The 16,932-nt window shown below is 39.9% G+C and overlaps 1 protein-coding gene across 1 annotated transcript in view; it reads right to left on the bottom strand.

Annotated features, from left to right (window-relative positions):
* Positions 1–16,932, bottom strand: part of CNTNAP5 (contactin associated protein family member 5) — a gene marked incomplete at both ends in the record, with an annotated part of 283,999 nt that overhangs the window by 21,160 nt on the left and 245,907 nt on the right. The window contains 2 exons of the mRNA XM_084265547.1: positions 12,316–12,544; positions 14,086–14,325. Of these exons, the coding sequence (XP_084121673.1) occupies positions 12,316–12,544; positions 14,086–14,325 (469 nt within the window). The remainder of the gene's footprint in view (positions 1–12,315; positions 12,545–14,085; positions 14,326–16,932) is intronic.

Below are 16,932 nucleotides of genomic sequence, written 5' to 3'. Positions count from 1 at the left end.
CAAATAAGCTCTATTCTCCTTATTCTCTGTTCTCCCTCTATTTTGCATCATTTTTGCCTCACAATAGGGATTCACACTAATCATGAGCAGTGTAATTTCTGCCAGTCTTGTTGCAGTCATGCCTGTCATCCTCTTTTCAACTCCCTGTGTCTGAGCATGCACACCTGGAGTGCCATAATGCTCAAGCAATGCACTGCCTGTTGTGTTTTCTTCCTTCTCTAATGTATGTGGAATTGCTGGAGGCAATTTCTATTAAGTCCATAAAGGAGGAGGGGAAAGAGAGAGAGAGGTATCATGTTTTTGGCCTTGGGCTGGAAATTTTTACCAGGCATATTACCCCAGCAGTGTTAGGTAAGAGTAGATTCACACTTGATTATTATCATCATCCCTTTCAGCTTCAGATTCTGCAGACTGCAGATTAGCATGGAGATATGCTGTGATAGCTCCAGAAGAGCCCAAGAGGGCAACAGGCATAATTTAGGCACAGCGTTACCGTGCGCAGCGTGGCCTCTTTTTGCTACTTCTGGATTAAACGAATCCACGTTGGCTGCCAGGCTACTGTGATGAGAACACTACCAGTATCAAAGCAGGCTTGCTACACACCACAGAGGTCTTCAATCTGTAATCTGCTGTAGTATAATCCATGACCGTAGGACTGAACGACATCTCTCTGTTGATATCAAACAGTTACAGAGCCATTTTAACAGGACTCCTGGGGGTGCCATTGTGCAGAGGAAGTTCTGTGGAATGGAGACCAAAGGGCAGTATTTATGCCATCCCCATGTTGGCGACTAGGTTGGGGATGACATTTCTGAAGTGAAACACTCCCAGGACACTCTTTCTGTGGTGGAGGCGGCCAGGGTTAGTACTTGCTAGCAGTACACTAATGATCAGTGTCAGCATAACCAACCTCCAGGCAGCTACAGGAATAGCATGATGTCTTCAAACTACTTCTACCTTTCTGCTGAGGACAAGAAAAAAGTAGTAGCAGCTCTAAGTCTAGTGGTAATAAGGACATTAAACTGGCTAGAGATTTCAAAGTGTTCAGCCTGAAGAAGAACAAAATATTCCCAAACTGCACAGTGTGAAGGAATACCTCAGACATGATGTCACATGTTCAATGTTCAAAACCTTTTTGGATTGAACATGTCAACAGGAGAGATGTCTGTCTTTTGTCTGTGTCAACAGCAGTGCCTTAGCAGAATGTCAGAAACATCTCATGGCTTTGTGGCCTATATGCACTGACCTTGCATTCATTCTGAACTGCCAAAACTTGTGTTGAAAATCAAAAAGCAATTTTTATATTATCATCTGGAAATCATGCAGATCATGGGAAAACATTAGAGAATGTTCTAGATCAGGAAAAGACTTTCTGGCTTGAAAGTGAGAGATACTTGGCAAAATGGTTAAAGCAGCTCTGCCACAATAAAGGTAGCTCCCCCCAGAAAAAACCCACCCAAAATCAAAACAAAACACAACAAACCAAACACCAAACAACCCCAAAACGTATACCAGGAATTTGGATTATAAATCTGTCATTCATAAACAAAGTTCTTGTCAAATATGTCACCACATCCAGGACCACAGGTCTTGTGCCATTTATTTTTGAAGAATCAAATATCAAGGTAGGGAATTACCTGCCCCTGAAGTCTGAGACTTCTCTGCAGGACCTTCATGTTTGGAAACTGGTTTTAAATGAGACCAGATTGAACCCAACATCTACGCCAACTTCAATAGCACTTTTTAATGATTTAAACTGTCTGGAGCAGCTGGCAAGACATCTTGCACCACTTGAAGAAGCTGAGGTAAGTTCAGGGAGCACATGTAAAATGAGCAACTTTATTGCCACCATGTAACATCAGAAAAAATGATTTTTCTGATGCTGTTAGAGCAGCAGACAACTCTGATTTGGGAGAAATGTGTACATATAAAATAATGAAACACTGCAACAGGCAAAGGGCCTTGGATGTCTCCTCATGCCATTGTTTCAGAGGCATCCAGAGATACAGGAGTTAAGAACCAACAGAAACTCTTACAGCTGTCTCAAACCAGCAGTAACCCTCATCAGCCTGTAAGACGTTAATTACACCACTGCATCACCCACAGCACTCACCAGAGCTACAGCTAAAAGAGAAAATAATTAAGAAGGTACCAATTAAAGCAAGGATGGAATTTATTATTGAGGCTCTTGAGGTTGCTATTATGAAATAAAATTTAAAAAGGTGTTTTGCTCAGAAAGTCACCTGCAGCTCATAGGGTGGAAATTTTTGTTCGTTCCTGATTGCAGGACAGCACATGACAGTTTCCAGTCATCTCTACCAAAAAATATCTTTCTGGCAACTGGTACTGCCAGCTTCATCGTGACAGTAGCCCTCTTCATTGCCTAGATATTTAAAAATGAACCACTGCTTTCTCAGTTAGGAGCAGCTGGCTAAGAAACCTGCTCCTTAATTAGCAGCCTCTCCCCAGGGATATTTACTCAGTAAATTTACTCTTCAGTGGAAGTGCCGGTGGTGATTTGAAAGAACAGGGCCCATCTCTTCAGTGCCCAGTGGCATTTAACTAAGAAACTACTTGCACATTTTAAGAGGTGAATCCTGCTATTTGTTTTGCATAGAGAAAACAGAGATGAAGCTCTTGAACATGCTTTCTGATACAATTATTCAGCTACTGCATTAGCCAGGATGTTAATATTTCATAAGGTTTAAAAAACCAAAATAAAATCCACCCCCCGAATTTTTTGTAACCTCTTGTGGGAGTGAAAAAAAAAAAGGTGCTTATTTAAATGCCTTCCACTCAATGTTTGAGCCATTCAGTACTTAAAGATCATACTCAGGACATTCTATATTAAAAGAACCACTTTCACATTGCATTTCTTCAACTTTGAAAAAAACACCCCCTCCAACAGCCTCTAAAGGAGGCCCATGACCTCAGTTCGCTTTGCAATACTGCTCGGCAGCTGGAGCCAGATTGAGACTGTCACTTGGACACAAACAAATGTAGCTGGCTCCCCTACGTGACTGACAAATACGGTTAACCTTTGTAGACATCTCATTCCCACCAGCCGCCAGTTGGCTTAACACAGACTGACCAGCAATTAAAAAGGAACTAACAGATGCTTCTTGCTCCAAAGCTAGAAAATATTGCAAATCTAAAAGATGACCCAGAGGAACACAGTCATATACCTCATCACACACATACCGAGTGGCTTAGACACAGAGCTTATTCCAGTGATTTTAAGGGAAACACGTGTCTAAATAAAACAGCACATATCCATGCTGACGTGGCATGATGTTAAACACTGTCTCACCAGTTTAACTCATGGGTAAGTATACACAGGGGTGTATTTATGTACCCTGGAGGTGATGGACAGAGCACTGCCACAATTTGGGGTCTGCCAGCTTGATGACAGCTGACAAATCATCTTCCTTCTTTGTGTCACAGTTTGTCCACAGGTGAAACAGATGAATGTTAACATCCTTTGGAAAATGACATGAAACCTCTGGGTTAGCAGCAATTTTAAAGAATACTATTAGTCATTATGATTATCTCTCCATTCCTAGGTACTTCCTTTTGGTAAACAACTGTTTGTGGTTTCTTTTACATGGTGAAACTACATTAATTATCTTTTTTTCCCCTGAAGGTGACTGAATGTAAAGATGAAGGAAAGAGCTGAGGGTGTCAGATGCAGTTAAATCTCCCTGAAATTATCAGCTTTCTGGTGGCAAGATTTATTTTGGTAAATTTTAACCTATACTTTTCTACACATTTTTTTTTTAATTTTACAAGTCACTTTAAGACCCTTCAGAAACAAATCTATCTGTATGACACTGTTGGACCTGACATTCAGATCTCTCCCACTGTCTTTAAACAGGATGGATGCCATTAGTCTTGTTATGGTTATTCAGTAGGCCCTATGGTTTACTCATCCTTGTATGTAGAAAAATTTTCCCAGGCTTTCATCTCATACCATAACTTTTGATTTAAGATTAGCATAGCAGCCAGGCTGGCAGGAGGAGCTTTTATTCTTTACCCAGTGGATGATATAAAAAGGATCATCCTATGAATTTTATTCCTGGCTTTTCAAATTATGCATCATCGCTAACTCTGTGTGAACAGCTCTCAGGCAAAGACGACTGAGGATCCTCTCTTGTGATACCCTGAGGAATTCATAGCACCCTGCCCTCCATGAAAACCTGACTAATGGTTTCCATTCTTTTCTTAATATCTTTCAAACATTCCTGTTTCAGTTTTGGCAGTACAGATACCTATTCAAGAAAGGACAGGTTTCATGCTGACCTAACAAATAACCGTTATGTTCAGCAATGAGAACATAGAAAAAGATGATCTGAACAGAGTAAATGAAACAATCAATTTGTGCACTACATGATGTCTGTGGAGCAGAAGAGTGAGCAATAATCTTTTAAATAACACTATAGAAAAATAACCATATGCCTTTCTTCTCAAATTAAACAATAAAGACAGCATAAAACTTTGTGGATTAATGGCTTTATGAGGTTAAAGATCCTTGTTTGTGTTCACCTGGTTTAGACCTGGCTGGTCACAAGTCTCTGAAATGTTCTGGTCCTTTGACCATCTAAATACCTCTTGCTTCATAAGTTATGCCAGCCTCCGACTGGAGAAGTTGGATCCTTTAATCAACGATCTTCTCCTGATTATAACAAACTCTCAAGATTTGAGTTTCATAACAAGCCACAACTGGTGACATACAAAGGACTGACTTGTGTTCTTCAGTCATCCAACAGAGTGAAGCAGAGGAAGGATGAAACATTTACCCGAATGGCCTTGCAATGATATCATCCAACTCCTACAGCACTTATGGGTTCATCCAACCAGGGCCCATGACTTACAAATGTCCTATTTGCTTAAGCATTCCCTGACTTGATCCTCTCCCACAAAGGCTATATCTTTCTTGCTCCAGACTTTTCCCCTGGTCTTGACCTGGGATTCTAGTAAAGACTGAGGTGCAAACATCCAATTTCATCAAGCAGGATTGACAAAGCTCCCTTTTCATTATGCAGCCAGAGTAATTGATTTGTTATGAGAAAATACGTGCTAACAAGGATACTAAGAGCAAGATAGAGAAGAATATTTGCTTGGACCCATTCTGGCTCTCCCAAGTATTATCAGTTTGGGCTTCATGTTGTTTGGAAACAGTTACACTGTTCCAAGACAGCACTTGATCCAACAGTTCTGCTGAACTACAGCTCTCACTACAGAATTCCCTACATCCACAACAGAGATAATTCACAACTTAAAAATAACTAAAAATTACTACTACCAAGCCTCAGGGCTAAGGGCTTTGGTGTAATGGGTTCTAAAAAGACTTTAATTACATAATTACTGAAGAGCACAGATATATCTACAGTATCCATTCAAACAGGAGCTTGTGACCCTCTGCCCTTCCTCCCACCCCTTTTAAGACAGCGCCACAGAAATCCAACAATAAAAATGACTTTTAAACTGCAAATTGTGAGCTTGAAACTTAAATCTTCTAGGAGACAAAAACCTCCTCCCACAAAATGTGAATGTATGTTTTCTTTCTAGCTGATTATCTGCAGCCAGTGGTCTGGAGTTTTGTGCCAGACACCAGTAAGTTCAAAGTCAGTCTGTATATATGCAGAGCACAGATCAATTATTAACTGCATGCTCAGCTTTTTCTGCTCAATATGATCCAATTACAGTTCCCTTGTTTTTCCCTTGTGGGTCTCCAGAACATCTCTTGACCCTTCAGTACAGCAAAATGATTTCCATGAGTACAAACATTCCCATGAATTGAGCTAATGAGATGGATCTTTTAGTTCTCTCCTCTTGGAAAGCAGATAAAGAAATCTGCCAGAGTCCTTGGCTGAATGTTGTGGCTGCTTCCCCTTTCAAGTAAGTCTTGCACACTTAAGGGATTCAGAGTGCCACATGCTAAATATACAACAAAATGTTTTTGAGTGCCAAGTCCACCTTTTCCCTTAAAGACTTTCTAGTGCTTGATTTGAACTGAAATCCTAATCCGGTTCAAATCCTTCATTTGATCTGAACCCTAATAAGCATTCCCATCTTCTGTGAAGCAGGCCAACTGCAGGGAAACATCCAAGAGACCGGAGATGTTTCTAATCACAGGAGTTTATTTATATAAAGAAACTGACTGGAAGATCTCCTGACACCCAAAGCTTTCTACTCATAGTGTCACAGCCAGCCTCCTAATACGTACAACTGGGGAAAATTTCTTTTACATTCACCATTCCTGATCAAACTCTCACTGCACTTTCATCCAGAAAACAAGATTTCAGAGTCAACTACAGCAATCGCTTCACATTATATTCAGAAGATGTATGGTCCTATCTGCAATATGAAATCAATTAATGGTAGTGAACCAGAACTAGACAGTGAACAATTCCCACTCACAGACTTAAGTCACTTGAAAACTACTCTCCTCAACAAAGCTGTCTCCCATGCTTTCCAACACAACTCACTTTCCTGCTCCAGATCTGTTAAAAATAACTATAGCTGAACCTTGACACCATTTTCCACTTCAGTCACATAGATTGTGCAAGTTGTTCAATGGGTATTGGAAGTCTGTAAGACAGAAGGTGTTTTCAACAGATAAGACTATTGAACTAGCAATAGCATATCCTAGAGGGTCTTTACGCAGCTGCTGTTTATGTTCTGTGGTATCCCAAAACTAAAACTTGCAAGGTAATAAAGCAAGAGAAACATTGTGGTGATCAGCGGAGCAGAATCTGACTGGAGACCTGTGGCGGTGTTCTCCAGGGCTCAGTGTTGGGTCCAGTCCTGTTTAATGTCTTCATTGATGACCCCTGATGAGGGAATAGCATCCACTCTCAGCAAGTACGCTGATGATACAAAGCTGGGAGGAGTGGCTGACATGCAGGAACACTGCGCTGCCATCCAGAGACCTGGACAGGCTGGAAAGCTGGGCAGGGAGAAACCAGATGAGGTTCAACAAAAGACAGCGTAAAGTCTTGCACCTGGTAAGGAATAACTGCTTAAATCAGTACAGGCTGGAGGATGACCTGCTGGAGAAGAATTCTGTGGAGAAGGATCTGGGGTCTTGGTTGATGACAGGTTGGCCATGAGCCAGCAGTGTGCCCTGGGGGCTAAGAGAGCCAATGGAATCCTGCGATGCATCAGGAAGAGTGTGGCCAGCAGGTCGAAGGAGGTGATCCTCCCCTGGTCAGGCCCCACCAGGAGTATTGTGTCTAGTTCTGGGCTCCCTAGTATAAAAAAGACAGGGATCTCCTGGAGAGAGTCCAGAGAAGGGCTACGAAGACAATGAAGGGCCTGGAGCATCTCCCCTATGAGGAAAGGCTGAGTGAGCTGGGACTGTTCAACCTTGAGAAGAGAAGACTAAGGGGGGACCTAATTAATGTTTATAAATATCTTAAGTATGGGATGCAGGGAGAATTGGCCAACCCCTTTTCAGTGGTCTGTGGGGACAGGATAAGGGGCAATTGCTGCAAGTTGGAGCATAGAAAGTTGCACACTAACATGTGGAAGAACTTTTTCACAGTGAGGGTGACAGAGACCTGGGACAGGCTGCCCAGGGAGGTGGTGAAGTCTCCTTCTCTGGAGATATTCAAGACCCGTCTGGACGCCTCCCTGTGCAATACGAGCCAGGGAGCTGCTTTAGCAGGGGGGTTGGACCTGATGATCTCTCGAGGTCCCTTCCAACCCCTGATTCTATGATTCGATGATCAGAATTAACCCCCAAAACCTACTGCAGTGTTTCAGCAAGTCCTATTTTCCCTAATTACTTTATCTTTGCCCCACTAAACTCCAGAGTGCAATGCAGAATCAAGACCGAACTTGATTTTTTGCCTATTTTTACCACCAAATGACAAAAGCTTTGTTTTACTTGAGAAGAGTTGTTGGAAATGCAGCCTAACAGACTTGCAAGGCAAAAAAATATAAGATTTTACATGTCTTCAACAGAAAGGCTGCTTCTAACTGAAGAGACAGAAGGAGATTATAGTAGATTTCTAGTTTATTACTAAGAAAAAAATCAGCAGTGAGGTACTACTGATGACATTTGCTTTTTTTGCAGAATGTTAATTCATCAGCTCCCCTCTATCACAGGTTTTAGTTTCTTTTTCTATTTACTTCAAATATCAAGATATCAATCAAATCAGACAAAATATCTGATTTCAAGACCTTATAGGATAGGGCACTGGAGCTGACCTAGGTCCTACTACTATATTCTGAGTATCAGGAACCTAACAGAAGAATTATTGAAGATGTTTTCATTTGTAGTTTTCTTTTTAAGTGTATTCCCACCCTCCCTGTCTTTAATCTTTCCTATGCAATTTCAGTCTTGCATTCCAAAAGAAATTGAGAACAGAGTTCACTGTGATCGCAATAAGTACTGGAGAGCAACAAAGAAAAAAAAGGACTTAAATTGTTTATTTTTTTATGAGATCAGATAATAAATATAGATAAATTTTCAATCACTCGAGGATAGTTTAAGATTCTATCCCCTTTCTTTGATGCTGGCTATCTGCTGTTTTTCTAGATTAGGAATCATATTGTTTTCATGGAGAAAGCAAACAACACTGAGAATCAAACACTTGGAAATACATTTTCTAAACAATATACTTCATCATATTCATATCACATTTGATTACTTGATGGGGGCAAGGAAGAATGGAGACAGGAGAAGCACTAACACCTTCTTTCTTAACATTTTTCTCCCCCAACAATCATTGTCTTTAGGGATGAAGGCAAAAATTATACAACTAAGGTAGTGGTAACGTGGTGAAATCATGTAAATTAGCAAAAATGTCCAGTGAAAATTCATCCTGGGAAATAAAAACCTATGTCTTCTTGGTGGTAGTTTCCCATGATGTGAATAACTTCTGTGGACTGACACACTGAGAAGGCCGTTTAGAGGTGTTTACCCATTTTCTACAGCTAAGGAATGGGCACTATCATTTGAAATTTCTACAGCACTTATATAAAAATGCACTGCCAGCTATTACACTACTGCTTATCTTTTGAATATGGGATCCATTGCACTGAGCAACCTTTACATTCACATCCATTTATATACCCACCTACATAGCCATCTACATACATGTGTACTTACCCATCTATATACAATACATACATATCTATATACATGTGTAATTGAAAAATCTGTAGGTGCAATATGCAAGATTGGGAAGGAGAGGACAATGTACCATTACTGCATACAGGTTTCAAAGGCACATGCATGATTTAGAAATGTGTTAACTAATGGCAGAAAGAATCCCCAAATCATCTTCAAAAAACAGCTTTTGAAAATTTACCCATAAACTGCTAGAACATGAGCCAGTTTATCAGAGGTAAGAACAACCTCATGATATAGATAAGTTCTTTGGGAGGGAATTGTTTCTAGAAATATAGTAGCTGCCAGGTGCTTCTGAGTGTATAATTTTACCAGAGGTCATCTGTATAGGTCTAGAATTGTACACTGACATGTGGTGGTATCCAACTTTACCAGGAGCCACTTGTCCTCTAAGACTCCAAGCACCGGAAGGGCTTTCTGTGTGGGCAGCATTGATCTGAGCGGGTGAAGGCACGAGGGAGCATAAGAACATTTTATTTCCTTTCCCAGACCTGACACTGGCCTGGATCTAAATGGATAATCTTACTACCACAATTCTTGTGTCTCAATCAATATATACTGCATCTTCTAATGATATGACCTTCTTTATAGACTGACAGTGCAAGGTATGTGGGATTAAATGTGATTATTTATTAATTTTACTGAGACCAATTGATTTTACAGGAAACATTTCACACCTGTCTGGACACACACACACAGCTGCCTATACAAATTCATTTTCATATAAGCCCTTTTAATACAGTCTAACTAGGAATAAGCCTTGCAGACACTTTTACTTCTTTTATGTTAAATATTTAACACAGGAAGTCTGAATTACCAGAAACATTCTTCTCATTGTCACTTTTGTTAACTAATCATTTGCCTAGTTATTTTAAGGACAACAGAAAAGAGAATAGCAGGATACATGAGCAGCAGCTTGAATAATACTTACAAAAGGCAAAGTATTGAAGTATACGCAGACTGTTTCAATATAGTTTCTTAACAAGTGGAAAGAGTCTTGGGATTATAACAAAGAATATTACTGCTCGTCACTTATGTGAGAATGCCCATTCCCATTTCACCAGGAGCCTAACCTTTATTTAACCAATAAGTTATCCAGCAGGGACCTGCTTAGGTCCTACTACACACTGTCAGACTCAGCAAGATTCGTGGAAAATGAGAGAATAAGAGAGAAGGAATTGTGCTCACTTTAATACTACAAAGGACATTATTATTCATAGTCCAGTAACTTTATGGCAAGCATAAACCTCTTGGAGGAAGAAAGAGTAACATATCTAAACATTATTTTCATTGGAATAATTTCAATTCCAACAAGACTAAAGAAAAAGAGGATATGAAATTTTAAAAATTATTACATCTGTGATAAAAGCCAGAGAACACACACGGCTGAAATGTCAGTCTTGAAAGAATGACACAGAAGCATACACACAGCAACCCTGAAAAAGAATTTCCATGCTTAAAGGTCAGCAAGTTATCGTAATAATTCTTTGCATATAGTGCTACATTTTTATAGTCTAGAATTTCAGAGCCTGATGTCTCACCAACCCTGTTATCTTCATTTTACAAGTGAGTAAACAGAGGTACAGATCTGAGAAAAGCCCCATTGCTTAAATTGCCTGAGTGGGCTGAGAGCTGCTCTACCTCATTTACAGGAACACCGAGAATCCCTCTCTCTGTCTAAACTGAAGGGGAGATCTGCAGATGGTGCAGATGACAAAATGCAAGACTTTGCTACGTTTCTGCTGAGCTGCTACAAGAGATCCTGGTGTCCTGATCCCAACCTCTTCTCCAACAGCCATTAGAGACAACCCCACCCCCCAAACTTCACAGTTATAGCTTGCTTATGGTTGTATTTCATCAATAAAAGTCAATTGTCTCACATTTCTAAGGTCCTTTCACACTACTCTGGTAGTAGTAAAGGTGATTTAAATGGATATTACATTTTCATTCACTTTAGGGCTATTTTTGATTGACTGAGTGGCATCAAGAGACCCAAGTGTAACTGAAGTAAATTCCAAGGTCTTACCTCAGCAGAGGCTAACCTCTGCCACCCTGGAACTATGCAATGAAATATTAATATATCTGAAAATCATAAACGCCCCTGAGAGCAACTTGGAGACAGAAATCTGGGACCAGATGGGAGAGTAGAGAGGATTTCCTCAGTAGCCCAAATGCTAGGCACATGACATAACCAGGAGACAAACTGCTGCAAAACCCATATACAAGATAAACCCCATGGGTTGGTTGGCTTTTGTTCCCTATAGTTTCATTTGACAGTTCTTGAAAGCTTAGCTATTTTGGAATTTGCAAAGCTGCAGAGTGGTCTGGGTCATTCAGTCAAATGCACATAATCAACCACATAGCATTAACTTTGTATTGTTCTGCCACAGGCTAGTGACTCACCAATATGCTTGCTCATCACTTCCAGTGCTCCAGTGCCTGATAACTCTTGAATAATTCAAACACACCCATTTGTCTGGGGTGATATTTATATGCCATGAGTTTTCTGAAAGCACTGCAAGGACTTGGGAGCCAGTCTTACTAAGACAAAATAGGGTCTGTGCCCCTAAAATCTTACTATGTTTTCAAAAAGTCCCCACACCACATACCTTTTAATAGAAAATGGTTTTACACCTCACATTTTGACTAATGAACCTAGAAAACTTTGATATATTTTGGTTTAAGTATTCAGAGGTACTGGCTGTATTCCATTGAAGCAACCCAGTGAAGATCAATACATGCACCAAGAGAGAACGGGAAAGATCAAATGATAACATATTTCTGTACCAAGTGTTTTTGCTTGTACATTCATGGGACATTGTCCATTGTGATGTCCATGGTAATGCTTGTCCATTCCCTTATCCTGGAGGCCTAATGGACCTCACTGTGGAATAAACAGCAAGGTATTGCTATTGCACAGTCTTGCCAAATGAAAGTCAAAGCACATTTTAAGCCCCAATAACATGATTATTCAAAGACTGAATAGGTAAGTGTAGCACTGAATGCCAAACAAAGGGACATAAATGGGAGTGATGGTCATTCACATGAACTGAATACCATGAAGTCGATAAAGCTGCAGAGATGTGAACTTAAATCAGTGCAGAATTCTATACTATTCTCAAAAAAGCTTAACACAGTTATACCCGTTTCTTTCTTCGGTAGCAAATCAAGAGCACTTACCATTCTTGGAGAGAATCACAGCCAAATATTCATGGAAGTAGGTGTTGATGTACAGCAGAAGGCTTGGAGCATGTGCCGTGAGAAAGCTAAATGCAATATTTTCCTTGGACATGACAGCATCCGCATAAATGGCAGAGCTTGAGGTGCTTGCATTTTTTGTGACAGGATAAGGTTCTTGGAAAATATAGGTAATGGAAGTGCTGGCTTCAAATAATGCAGAAACCTCTGGAAACATATATAAACCAAGGGAATAATTTCAGCTACGGCATTTTCAGATCTCCCAGACAGACATGGACATGAGCTCACTGCCCCAGAAGCAAAGAACTGCAAAATGCCCCTGACCCAGCTGACATCACCATTCCTTGATTTGGACTGGCTGAGTGTCCTTTCCTACAGTCTGTCTTGCACAGAGGAGGGCAGTGCATGGAGACAGGTCTCTAAATTCACTTGCTTTAGTGCTGCAAGGTAGAACAGCCCAAAACCCATCTGTCAGCCAAATAAATGCTCAGTTAACTAACTTTTGACAGTTGACATGTAAGGCAATATTTTCTGTCTTCCTCCCACAGTAAAGACAACATATTCATCCTTTCCAGTCTCATTTCTAAACAAAATCATTATTAAAGCAACACATTGACCTAAAGTCAGTAAGGGAAGCTGCCTTAGCTTCAAAAGAAGAGAAACATCTACCTGTGCATGCTCAGAACCTTGAGAACTCATGTTCGTGTTTTCAATAAACACAATATAGTCTGGCCATGAAATACAAGGATGTGATACTGGCATTTTCTTCTAATGTGAAGCACAGCAAAGTCAGATTGTGATAACTTCGGCTACAGACTGACTGCAATTACATTCTCCAATAAAGCAGCTTCACCTCTACAGCAGCATCTCCTAGCAGGACACTATGTGGCGATTTGATACACCTCTCGTGGCATCGGTGCCAAATCCTCAGCTCATGTAAGTGGGCATAGTTCTGTGGACTGCAGTACAACTAAGCCGATTTACACCAGCAGATGATGCGGCCCTCTTAGTAAACCTGTTGCCTTTGTGAAGTGAGGGGGAGCCATCGAAACTGAGACACTCACATTGTACTTTGATGTTACTGAGCAGTTTTGGTAGTTCCTTCCTATTTAAATTGGATGTTCTTTATTTGACCTATTCCTTTTTTCTGGTGTTGGCAACATCTCCTAGGAGCCACCAGAAAGGTTCAATGAGGACAGATTCATCAGAGACTGAACCATGCAAATCAGTTTTCTTCTGAATGCCTCATGCTTACATTTAACATCTCTTAACATTTAAATAAGTTGTCACAGGGATGGCAAAAAAACCCATAAAAAGACTATCCCTTCTTGTCACACCATTACTCCAAAACTCTGTAAAGAAAAATTCTCGAGGTTCTGTTAAGGTGGACAAAGCTTGATGAGGTCTAAAAATAAGCAAAGTAATCATTCAGAGATGGGCAGACAGCTGTCATGAACAACATCAGCTCTATTTGTTAGTGCCTGGGTCAAGTGACACAACCGAATCATAGTTGGATAGAATTAGCAACTTTAATAATAGTACAATTAGCACCATTTTTATTTCTGAGATCATCATTGAAGTCAACAAAAGGAGGTGTTATAAGCCTACTTAAGAAAAACAGTAGTGCTTAAGGGAAAGCTGATATTAGAATGTCTTCCTGTAACATGGAGGACACCAAGATGACACAGGTGAAACTGTGCTGTAATGCGGAGACCACTAAGAACTTAGGATCAAAGCTTGCTGCCTACCTTCCTTGCAGAAAGGTCCTTCATAGGCTGAGTTGGTACAATCACAGGAGTAACCATTATACTTCTCCACACATTTTCCTCCATTATGGCACAGGTTGCCATAACTGCTGCAATGTCCTGGACATCCAGGTTTAACACCAGGTGTCATTTTAGCTCTCTCTTCAAGGTCAAGTTTCTGTCCATTTAAATGCAGAGATCGAATGCATCCCAAAAAGCCCTTTTGTCTTGAAGCTGTTCCCCCTGAAAAAAGAGAGAAAAAAGGACATGCATTGCGTGGTGAACCTGCATAGTAATGAAAGTCCTGAAGTCCAATCCAGAGGTAAATATGACTCCATGATTTTTTTTAAAAAAAGAAAATATTATTTATTATATATACAGTGGAAAAAGAAGACAGATGGACAGCCCTGGAAACTAAAGATCTCTATTTATCTTTATGAAAGGACTAAAAAGCTGTATGTGACACTTTCTTGTTGTCATTCTTCTCCTTCCTACCTTATCTACTGCACTGTCTGGCACTTAAACAGCAAATTCATTTGGGAAAAAGATTAGCTGCTTTATCACATGTCTGCATATCACTTAATACATGAGAAACCCAAAACTAATTTTTTTTTTACTTGTTGCCATATTACAGAGTATAAATAACACCCTAATCCCAACAGCAGGTGAGTTACACATGCTGATGAGTCCAGACAGCAGGGATGAATCATGTTCAGCACCAGGCCTTCTGGCTGAAGGGAAATGACTCCAGTCAGAATTTATGCATGACTGCCCAACCTGATGTTGAATATGAACGGTTGTTGTAGGCAAGAAACATGAGTTCAGGTCACAGTTGTGTCATTTATTACAATTGTTAAACATAATTGCATTTCTTCCTGAAGACCAGAGCTGTATGGATCTACGCAAGAGGACAATTCCACCTCTACAAGCTAAGTAGTTTCTTATCTCCCCAATGAAATTGTTAGCAGTGTTATAATGTTTCCTCTTATGGAAAATGTTTCTCTGAGAATAATGATAATGATGATTGTTAAAAGTACTTTGTGAAAATATCATCATTTTTCTTATTTGAGGCTTTGTTTGGCAGTTGCCAATGTTTTGCTTTTCAAGATACCACAATTTTGATTGCTGCTAAGAAATCTAATTCTGGTTCAGGAGTTATCAGCATTAGTAGGCTCTGAAATGAGTTTTATTGGTGATTCACCTGCAAAAGTAGTATAAAAGAAGCTACTTTTCCAAATTACTCTTCTGTGGAAGTTGGTCCTATATCAAAGCGCATGAGATATTACCTCGTTTGATAAATCTTTGCAGAAGACTTTTTCATAAATTGTTTAATTAAAGCAAGGCACCTATAAACTAAGAGAACAAAACAATGGTCTAATCAGCAATCTCACCCAAACTCTATTGTTCCTCTATACCATTCTAGAATATTTTTCTTTCCAGTACACTACCAGCAGAAATCTTGGATTTGAATTCGTGTATATGAACTACAGAGTATGAGACGTTTACTTCGTGCTAATTTTATGACGCTTTTCTCAGTGAAACAAATATTTTCAAGTTCCTCTTTATCCAGTTATTCTCAGGTGAGAAAATGTTAGTTCACCTATTTTAAAAGCCCTCTGAGCACAAGAATCAGGCTTTCTGCATTTCCTGTGCAGATTTTGCTCCAAACATACCATAGAGAATTTTCAGAAATACATAGCAATGTGATTTGTCCCTTGAAGGTTATTGTTTATTGTTTGCTTTTGCATGGGAGATAACTACAAATATTAGGAGGACAAATGACAATTTCTTTGCCTCTTCTCTCTGCACACATATAAATCCCAGCTGTAACATTTAAAGAATGAGCACAAACTATCGCTAACTATTCCACAGATGTCATGTTTATTGCACTACCCATATTCTTACTAGTCTCTAAAGCGCTCTGAAAAGCATGTCAGCTAAGTTTCTTGCTGTTGTAATGTCTGGAGAGTATAGAGCTTAGCAGACACCATCTGTAAGATCCTAGCATTGATGAAGCAAACCTGTTTATTATTTGGGCATTTTCCTTCAATTGACTAGATCTAATCTCCAAATATATTCCTGGGAAGCAGAGAAAACCTGAGAACAAACAAACAAAACTCCCCAATTAGACTTCGCAGATTCTTCCTACTCTAATAGGCCTGCTGGACTGGACAATTTCATGGATTCAACCTAAACATTTTGTGCAGGAAAGCAGATTTTAGGATAAGCCTTGGGATCGTGAAGACCAAGCTTAAGGATGCTCTTTGCTGAGTGAAGGTGGCACTCAAATGAGCCACGCTGTTTTCAGCAAGGTATTTATGCAGCTGAATTTTACTGAGAAGCCTTGGGGTGAGGGAGAGAGAGTCTGAGAGGAGAGGGCAAGATGCTCAAAAATGAATGCTCATAGTGTAGCTTGGTGACAACATTGGCTAAATATTATACCAATGAATTGAGGATATCCTTTAAAAAGCAAAGGAGTTTCTCTTGGTAGGAACTAGATTAGGCAGGCTGAAGCGGTGTGAATAACTCTTAGGAGCTTTCTTGCTTTATGTAACTGATACGTAGAAAAAGAAAGGGCATGGAAGTATAACAATCATAGTAACTATTTCTCAGGAGCAGGAGAATTTGTTGTGATATTCCTCAGAAGACACCCAAGTTACACTTTTTGGTATTAAGCTGAAAGCTGTACAAATCAGTCAGGATACACAAGGAGTTAAACATTAAACCATCCTCCTGTCCTCTAAAACATCCCAAAGTGTCTACAGCTTCCTTTGAAAACAACAACAGTAAATAAAGTATGCCTTTTTTTTTTTCTCTACTTCCTTTTCTCTGTCTCCCAAGAAAGTTTCT

The sequence above is a fragment of the Gallinula chloropus genome, assembly GCF_964237585.1.
Source record: "Gallinula chloropus genome assembly, chromosome: 5".
In the NCBI taxonomy this organism is placed as follows: domain Eukaryota; kingdom Metazoa; phylum Chordata; class Aves; order Gruiformes; family Rallidae; genus Gallinula; species Gallinula chloropus.
Note: the sequence above shows the minus strand (reverse complement) of the source record. Positions and strands in the feature narration are given on the sequence as shown.